The sequence below is a fragment of the Oncorhynchus keta genome, unplaced genomic scaffold, assembly GCF_023373465.1.
Source record: "Oncorhynchus keta strain PuntledgeMale-10-30-2019 unplaced genomic scaffold, Oket_V2 Un_contig_24869_pilon_pilon, whole genome shotgun sequence".
NCBI lineage: Eukaryota > Metazoa > Chordata > Actinopteri > Salmoniformes > Salmonidae > Oncorhynchus > Oncorhynchus keta.
The window spans coordinates 47,685-57,500 of NW_026284142.1; the positions used below are offsets into that span (position 1 = coordinate 47,685).

General features: G+C 46.2%; 1 protein-coding gene and 1 long non-coding RNA gene across 43 annotated transcripts in view; one reads left to right on the forward strand and one right to left on the reverse strand.

Moving 5' to 3' along the window:
• The first annotated feature begins 2,950 nt into the window (after positions 1-2,950).
• On the forward strand, positions 2,951-5,472 carry LOC127922179 (uncharacterized). Of its 42 annotated transcripts, XR_008110601.1 has the most exons (10): positions 2,951-3,199; positions 3,246-3,406; positions 3,544-3,732; positions 3,820-4,123; positions 4,262-4,501; positions 4,615-4,659; positions 4,780-4,899; positions 4,945-5,079; positions 5,230-5,274; positions 5,335-5,472. It is a non-coding gene; the product is annotated as an uncharacterized LOC127922179 (long non-coding RNA). The 42 variants fall into 42 exon arrangements; XR_008110600.1 differs by lacking the exon at positions 5,230-5,274 and having other exon boundaries at positions 5,275-5,362; XR_008110617.1 differs by lacking the exons at positions 5,230-5,274; positions 5,335-5,472 and having other exon boundaries at positions 3,544-3,568; positions 3,671-3,732; positions 4,945-5,153.
• The window catches only part of adamtsl7 (ADAMTS-like 7), a 35,067-nt gene continuing 30,677 nt past the window's right edge, over positions 5,427-9,816 (reverse strand). The window contains exons 10-12 of the mRNA XM_052505863.1: positions 9,068-9,247; positions 6,520-6,664; positions 5,427-5,620 (exon numbers count right to left, since the gene is read on the reverse strand). Of these exons, the coding sequence (XP_052361823.1) occupies positions 5,427-5,620; positions 6,520-6,664; positions 9,068-9,247 (519 nt within the window). The remainder of the gene's footprint in view (positions 5,621-6,519; positions 6,665-9,067; positions 9,248-9,816) is intronic.

Below are 9,816 nucleotides of genomic sequence, written 5' to 3' on the forward strand. Positions count from 1 at the left end.
CATAGCAGACTCCTCAGATAATACCATCACCCTAGGAGTCTCCTCAGATAATACCATCACCCTAGGAATCTCCTCAGATAATACCATCACCCTAGGAGTCTCCTCAGATAATACCATCACCCTAGGAGTCTCCTCAGATAATACCATCACCCTAGGAGTCTCCTCAGATAATACCAATCCTAGGAGTCTGCTCAGATAATACCATCACCCTAGGAGTCTTCTCAGATGATACCATCACCCTAGGAGTCTCCTCAGATAACACCATCACCACATTATCACCCTTCTCAGATAATACCATCACCCTAGGAGTCTTCTCAGATGATACCATCACCCTAGGAGTCTCCTCAGATAACACCATCACCACATTATCACCCTTCTCAGATAATACCATCACCCTAGGAGTCTCCTCAGATAATACCAATCCTAGGAGTCTGCTCAGATAATACCATCACCCTAGGAGTCTCCTCAGATAACACCATCACCACATTATCACCCTTCTCAGATAATACCATCACCCTAGGAGTCTCCTCAGATAATACCATCACCCTAGGAGTCTCCTCAGATAATACCAATCCTAGGAGTCTGCTCAGATAATACCATCACCCTCGGAGTCTCCTCAGATAATACCATCACTCTAGGAATCTCCTCAGATAATACCATCACCCTAGGAGTCTCCTCAGATAATACCATCACCCTAGGAATCTCCTCAGATAATACCATCACCCTAGGAATCTCCTCAGATAATTCCATCACCCTAGGAGTCTCCTCAGATAATACCATCACCCTAGGAGTCTCCTCAGATAATACCATCACCCTAGGAGTCTCCTCAGATAATACCAATCCTAGGAGTCTGCTCCGATAATACCATCACCCTAGGAGTCTCCTCAGATAATACCATCACCCTAGGAATCTCCTCAGATAATACCATCACCCTAGGAGTCTCCTCAGATAATACCATCACCCTAGGAGTCTCCTCATATAATACCAACCCTAGGAGTCTGCTCAGATAATACCATCACCCTAGGAGTCTCCTCAGATAATACCATCACCCTAGGAATCTCCTCAGATAATACCATCACCCTAGGAGTCTCCTCACATAATACCATCACCCTAGGAGTCTCCTCAGATAATACCATCACCCTAGGAGTCTCCTCAGATAATACCATCACCCTAGGAATCTCCTCAGATAATACCATCACCCTAGGAATCTCCTCAGATAATACCATCACCCTAGGAATCTCCTTAGATAATACCATCACCCTAGGAATCTCCTCAGATAATACCATCACCCTAGGAGTCTCCTCAGATAATACCATCACCCTAGGAATCTCCTCAGATAATACCATCACCCTAGGAGTCTCCTCAAATAATACCATCACCCTAGGAGTCTCCTCAGATAATACCAACCCTAGGAGTCTGCTCAGATAATACCATCACCCTAGGAGTCTCCTCAGATAATACCATCACCCTAGGAATCTCCTCAGATGATACCATCACCCTAGGAGTCTCCTCAGATAATACTATCACCCCAGGAATCTCCTTAGATAATACCATCACCCTAGGAGTCTCCTCATATAATACCATCACCCTAGGAGTCTCCTCAGATAATACCATCACCCTAGGAGTCTCCTCAGATAATACCATCACCCTAGGAATCCCCTCAGATAATACCATCACCCTAGGAATCTCCTTAGATAATACCATCACCCTAGGAATCTCCTCAGATAATACCATCACCCTAGGAGTCTCCTCAGATAATACCATCACCCTAGGAATCTCCTCAGATAATACCATCACCCTAGGAGTCTCCTCAAATAATACCATCACCCTAGGAGTCTCCTCAGATAATACCAACCCTAGGAGTCTGCTCAGATAATACCATCACCCTAGGAATCTCCTCAGATAATACCAACCCTAGGAGTCTCCTCAGATAATACCATCACCCTAGGAGTCTCCTCAGATAATACCATCACCCTAGGAATCTCCTCAGATAATACCATCACCCTAGGAGTCTCCTCAGATAATACCATCACCCTAGGAATCTCCTCAGATAATACCATCACCCTAGGAATCTCCTCAGATAATACCATCACCCTAGGAGTCTCCTCAAATAATACCATCACCCTAGGAGTCTCCTCAGATAATACCAACCCTAGGAGTCTGCTCAGATAATACCATCACCCTAGGAATCTCCTCAGATAATACCAACCCTAGGAGTCTCCTCAGATAATACCATCACCCTAGGAGTCTCCTCAGATAATACCATCACCCTAGGAATCTCCTCAGATGATACCATCACCCTAGGAGTCTCCTCAGATAATACTATCACCCCAGGAATCTCCTCAGATAATACCATCACCCTAGGAGTCTCCTCACATAATACCATCACCCTAGGAGTCTCCTCAGATAATACCATCACCCTAGGAGTCTCCTCAGATAATACCATCACCCTAGGAATCTCCTCAGATAATACCATCACCCTAGGAATCTCCTCAGATAATACCATCACCCTAGGAATCTCCTCAGATAATACCATCACCCTAGGAATCTCCTCAGATAATACCATCACCCTAGGAATCTCCTCAGATAATACCATCACCCTAGGAGTCTCCTCAGATAATACCATCACCCTAGGAGTCTCCTCATATGATACCATCCTCTTAATGTTCTGCGTCCAGTTTTGCTTTCTCAATTGACAGCAGAGATAATAGATATCTCCTCTCAGGAGGTCTGACTTGGTCATCGAGTTAAAGCGTCCAACGTTCTGACTCCATACACTCCCCACCGCAGGTCAACCCTGTGGACACGTTTGCATTCCTCCGTCGGCGTGGAAACAGAGCTCTCTTCTGTCCTCCTTCTAAATAATCAAAGTCCCAGATTATTGAAAGTCTTTATTTTTAGAATAAATAATAATAAATAAATAAATAATGAATAAATAAATACTGTAGTTGGGTTGTTTAATATAAACCTGGTGCATCACAAGACATAAACAACGACAGATGAGGAAGTGAAGCCGGAAGTTTTAACATGAACAATATCAATAGTGAGCAAACGGATGTGTGAACAAGTTTGAGAAAATCAAGGGCTTGGTCACTGGAGTGTTTTGATAATGGAGTCCGGTGTTCAGGTGAGGCCAGGTGAGTGTTGATACAGGTGTTCAGGTGGAGGTGAGGCCAGGTGAGTGTTGGTGTTGATACAGGTGTTCAGGTGGAGGTGAGGCCAGGTGAGTGATGGTGTTGATACAGGTGTTCAGGTGGAGGTGAGGCCAGGTGAGTGTTGATACAGGTGTTCAGGTGGAGGTGAGGCCAGGTGAGTGTTGATACAGGTGTTCAGGTGGAGGTGAGGCCAGGTGAGTGTTGGTGTTGATACAGGTGTTCAGGTGGAGGTGAGGCCAGGTGAGTGTTGGGTGTTGATACAGGTGTTCAGGTGGAGGTGAGGCCAGGTGAGTGTACAGGTGTTCAGGTTGAGGCCAGGTGTTCAGGTGGAGGTGAGGCCAGTGTTGGTGTTGATACAGGTGTTCAGGTGGAGGTGAGGCCAGGTGAGTGTTGATACAGGTGTTCAGGTGGAGGTGAGGCCAGGTGAGTGTTGGTGTTGATACAGGTGTTCAGGTGGAGGTGAGGCCAGGTGAGTGTTGGTGTTGATACAGGTGTTCAGGTGGAGGTGAGGCCAGGTGAGTGTTGGTGTTGATACAGGTGTTCAGGTGGAGGTGAGGCCAGGTGAGTGTTGATACAGGTGTTCAGGTGGAGGTGAGGCCAGGTTGGTGTTGATACAGGTGTTCAGGTGGAGGTGAGGCCAGGTGAGTGTTGGGTGTTGATACAGGTGTTCAGGTGGAGGTGAGGCCAGGTGAGTGTTGATACAGGTGTTCAGGTGGAGGTGAGGCCAGGTGAGTGTTGGTGTTGATACAGGTGTTCAGGTGGAGGTGAGGCCAGGTGAGTGTTGGTGTTGATACAGGTGTTCAGGTGGAGGTGAGGCCAGGTGAGTGTTGGTGTTGATACAGGTGTTCAGGTGGAGGTGAGGCCAGGTGAGTGTTGATACAGGTGTTCAGGTGGAGGTGAGGCCAGGTGAGTGTTGGTGTTGATACAGGTGTTCAGGTGGAGGTGAGGCCAGGTGAGTGTTGATACAGGTGTTCAGGTGGAGGTGAGGCCAGGTGAGTGTTGGTGTTGATACAGGTGTTCAGGTGGAGGTGAGGCCAGGTGAGTGTTGGTGTTGATACAGGTGTTCAGGTGGAGGTGAGGCCAGGTGAGTGTTGGTGTTGATACAGGTGTTCAGGTGGAGGTGAGGCCAGGTGAGTGTTGATACAGGTGTTCAGGTGGAGGTGAGGCCAGGTGAGTGTTGGTGTTGATACAGGTGTGGTCAGGTGGAGGTGAGGCCAGGTGAGTGATGGTGTTGATACAGGTGTGTTCAGGTGGAGGTGAGGCCAGGTGAGTGATGGTGTTGATACAGGTGTGTTCAGGTGGAGGTGAGGCCAGGTGAGTGATGGTGTTGATACAGGTGTGTTCAGGTGGAGGTGAGGCCAGGTGAGTGATGGTGTTGATACAGGTGTGTTTCCTTCAGGTGTGTTTCTTTCAGGTGTGTTTCCTTCAGGTGTGTTTCCTTCAGGTGTGTTTCCTTCAGGTGTGTTTCCTTCAGGTGTGTTTCCTTCAGGTGTGTTTCTTTCAGGTGTGTTTCCTTCAGGTGTGTTTCTTTCAGGTGTGTTTCCTTCAGGTGTGTTTCTTTCAGGTGTGTTTCCTTCAGGTGTGTTTCTTTCAGGTGTGTTTCCTTCAGGTGTGTTTCCTTCAGGTGTGTTTCCTTCAGGTGTGTTTCCTTCAGGTGTGTTTCCTTCAGGTGTGTTTCCTTCAGGTGTGTTTCCTTCAGGTGTGTTTCTTTCAGGTGTGTTTCCTTCAGGTGTGTTTCCTTCAGGTGTGTTTCCTTCAGGTGTGTTTCCTTCAGGTGTGTTTCTTTCAGGTGTGTTTCCTTCAGGTGTGTTTCCTTCAGGTGTGTTTCCTTCAGGTGTGTTTCCTTCAGGTGTGTTTCTTTCAGGTGTGTTTCCTTCAGGTGTGTTTCCTTCAGGTGTGTTTCCTTCAGGTGTGTTTCCTTCAGGTGTGTTTCTTTCAGGTGTGTTTCCTTCAGGTGTGTTTCCTTCAGGTGTGTTTCCTTCAGGTGTGTTTCCTTCAGGTGTGTTTCCTTCAGGTGTGTTTCCTTCAGGTGTGTTTCTTTCAGGTGTGTTTCCTTCAGGTGTGTTTCTTTCAGGTGTGTTTCCTTCAGGTGTGTTTCCTTCAGGTGTGTTTCTTTCAGGTGTGTTTCCTTCAGGTGTGTTTCCTTCAGGTGTGTTTCTTTCAGGTGTGTTTCCTTCAGGTGTGTTTCCTTCAGGTGTGTTTCCTTCAGGTGTGTTTTCCAGGAGCCAGGTGATCTCTGTTAGGGAGACCAACTATTATCTGGGGAAGTCATCACCTGCGGAGGAGGTTCTTGAGGAGTGTGTGTGTGTGTGTGTGTGTGTGTGCTGCGGAGGTGGTTCTTGAGGAGTGTGTGTGTGTGATGATGGAGCAGGATGAGCAGCAGGCAGTCCTGTAGTAGGAGTACACACACAACCTGGCCTGGACCACGAACACGCAGTTATAGTACTGGTCACTACACGATGAGACTAGAGGAGACATTACACAGATACAGTACTGGTTACTACATGAGGAGACATTACACATATATAGTACTGGTTACTACATGAGGAGACATTACACAGATATAGTACTGGATACTACATGATGAGACTAGAGACATTACACAGATATAGTACTGAATACTACATGAGGAGACATTACACAGATATAGTACTGGTTACTACATGATGAGACTAGAGACATTACACAGATATAGTACTGGATACTACATGATGAGACTAAAGGAGAGAGACATTACTCAGATATAGTACTGGTTACTACACGATGAGACTAGAGACATTACACAGATATAGTACTGGTTACTACATGATGAGACTAGAGGAGACATTACACAGATATAGTACTGAATACTACATGATGAGACTAGAGGAGAGAGACTTTGCACAGATATAGTACTGGATACTACATGATGAGACTAGAGGAGAGAGACTTTGCACATATATAGTACTGGATACTACATGATGAGACTAGAGACATTACACAGATATAGTACTGAATACTACATGATGAGACTAGAGGAGACATTACACAGATATAGTACTGGATACTACATGATGAGACTAGAGACATTACACAGATATAGTACTGGATACTACATGATGAGACTAGAGGAGAGAGACTTTGCACAGATATAGTACTGGATACTACATGATGAGACTAGAGGAGACATTACACAGGTAAAGTACTGGATACTATACGATGAGACTAGAGGAGACATTACACAGTGTGTTGGGTGGTGTGAGAGAGGGAGGAGGAGAGGAGAGAGGGTAGAGGGAGGAGGAGAGAGGGATGGAGAGAGTGGAGGGAGGGAGGGAAAGAGGAAAGAGGGATAGATTGATGGATGGATGGAGGAGGGAGGTCATACCTGTCTCAGGTAAACAGGGCTGGGTGTTACAATCCTCCCGACTCTCAGGGGTCGCACTGAGGTCACACAGCTCACTTGGGGTCACGTTGTCGGCAAGACAACACACCTCACGCACACGGTAACCTCCGTCACAGGAGCGAGAACACTACAGACAGACAGACAGACAGACAGACAGACAGACAGACAGACAGACAGACAGACAGACAGACAGACAGACAGACAGACAGACGTAGAGTAAGAAAGGTGCAGAGAGAGAAAAGTGGAGACAAATTTGGTCCTTCTGTAGCTCAGTTGGTAGAGCATGGCGCTTGTAACGCCAGGGTAGTGGGTTCGATTCCCGGGACCACCCATACGTAGAATGTATGCACACATGACTGTAAGTCGCTTTGGATAAAAGCGTCTGCTAAATGGCATATATTATTATTATTATAAATACAGTGGGATATGCGTCAACAGCAACCTTGGGAAAATCCTCTGCATTATGATTAACAACAGACTAGTACATTTTTGATACATACAAATTTGACCCCAATTCACATCCTCAGTGAAAACAAAGTACTGAGCAAATGTCAAATTGGCATTTTACCAAATTACCGTACGACAGACCACGTATTCACCCTGCACACCCTAATTGACAACCAAACAAACCAAAACAAAGGCAAAGTCTTCTCATGCTTTGTTGATTTCAAAAAAGCTTTGGACTCAATTTGCATGAGGGTCTGCTATTCAAACTGATGGAAAGTGGTGTTGGGGGTAAAACATACGACATTATAAAATCCATTTACACAAACAACAAGTGTGCAGTTATAATAGGCAAAAAACACACATTTCTTCACACAGGGCCGTGGGGTGAGACAGGGATGCAGCTTAAGCCCCACCCTCTTCAACATATGTATCAACGAATTGGTGAGGGCACTAGAACAGTCTGCAGCACCCGGCCTCACCCTACTAGAATCTGAAGTGAAATGTCTGCTGTTTGCTGATGATCTGGTGCTTCTGTCGCCAACCAAGGAGGGCCTACATCAGCACCTAGATCTTCTGCACAGATTCTACCAGACCTGGGCCCTGACAGACCTGGGCCCTGACAGACCTGGGCCCTGACAGACCTGGGCCCTGACAGTAAATCTCAGTAAGACCAGAGGTAACTTCCACAAAGCTGTGAACAGTCTGAGACAAGACAAGAAGGGCATTCTATGCCATCAAAAGGAATAACAAACTCGACATACCAGTTAGGATCTGGCTAAAAATACTTGAATCAGTCATAGAGCCCATTGCCCTTTATGGTTGTGAGATCTGGGGTCCGCTCACCAACCAAGAATTCACAAAATGGGACAAACACCAAATTCTGCAAAAACATCCTCTGTGTACAACGTAAAACACCAAATAATGCATGCAGAGCAGAAGTAAGCCGATACCCGCTAATGATCAAAATCCAGAAAAGAGACGTTGAATTCTACAAAGTGATTCCATAACAAAACCATCACCTACAGAGAGATGAACCTGGAGAAGAGTCCCCTAAGCAAGCTGGTCCTGGGGCTCTGTTCACAAACACACCCTACAGAGAGATGAACCTGGAGAAGAGTCCCCTAAGCAAGCTGGTCCTGGGGCTCTGTTCACAAACACACCCTACAGAGAGATGAACCTGGAGAAGAGTCCCCTAAGCAAGCTGGTCCTGGGGCTCTGTTCACAAACACACCCTACAGAGAGATGAACCTGGAGAAGAGTCCCCTAAGCAAGCTGGTCCTGGGGCTCTGTTCACAAACACAAACACACCCCACAGAGCCCCAGGACAGCAACACAATTAGACCCAACCAAATCATGAGAAAACAAGAAGATAATTACTTGACACATTGGAAATAATGAACAAAAAAACTAGAATGCTCTTCGTCCCTAAACAGAGAGTACACAGCGGCAGAATACCTGACCACTGTGACTGACCCAAACTTAAGGAAAGCGTTGACTATGTACAGACTCAGTGAGCATAGCCTTGCTATTGAGAAAGGCCACCGTAGGCAGACATGGCTCTCAAGAGAAGACAGGCTATGTGCAACACTGCCCACAAAATGAGGTGGAAACTGAGCTGCACTTCCTAACCTCCTGCCCAATGTATGACCATATTAGAGAGACATATTTCCCTCAGATTACACAGATCCACAAGGAATTCAAAAACAAATCCGATTTTGATAAACTCCCATATCTACTGGGTGAAATTACACAGTGTGACATCACAGCAGCAAGATTTGTTGCCACGAGAAAAGGGCAACCAGTGAAGAACAAACACCATTGTAAATACAACCCATATTTATGCTTATTTACTTTATCTTGTGTACTTTAACCATTTGTACATCGTTAAAACACTGTTTGTATATATATATATATATATAATATGCCATTTGTAATGTCTTTATTGTTTTGAAACTTCTGTATGTGTAATGTTTACTGTTAATTTTGATAGTTTATTTCACTTTTGTATATTATCTACCTCACTTGTTTTGGCAATGTTAACACTTGTTCCCCATGCCAATAAAGCCCCTTGAATTGAACTCACCGTGCTCCAATCGGTGGCGTACCACTGCACCCCACACACCTTCAAGTGGCAGCTCTGAGAGCTCATTGGTCGATCCAGGTGGGAGCAGTTTGATTGGTCCACAGCCTCCAGGCGACCGTTGTCATGGAGTAAACAGGCCACGCCCCGGGTCTGGGTTCCGTTTCCGCATTCCGCCGAACACTGGGGTACACACACACACACACACACACACACACACACACACACACACACACACACACACACACACACACACAGTTGCTAAGCAGGGTGGGTCCTGGTCGGTCCCTGGATGGGAGATCAGATCCTGCTGGAAGTAGGGCCAGTAGGAGGCACTCTTTCCCAATGCCCCAGGGCAGTGATTGGGGACATTGCCCTGTGTAGCTTGTCGTCTGGAAGTAGGGCCAAGTAGAGCACTCTTTCCCAATGCCCCAGGGCAGTGATTGGGGACATTGCCCTGTGTAGGTTGTCGTCTGGAATTAGGGCCAAGTAGAGCACTCTTTCCCAATGCCCCAGGGCAGTGATTGGGGACATTGCCCTGTGTAGGTTGTCATCTTTCAGACGGGACATTGAACAGGTGTCCTGACTCTCTGTGGTTGATTAAAGATCATAAGGGTGTTAAAACTTCTTGGCACCCATCCTGGTAGCGGGATCATTTTCATCAACACAGCTCGCCAAATTCAAATTAAATTACTAAAAACATTTAATTTTCATGAAATCACAAGCGCAATATACCAAAACACAGGTTAGCT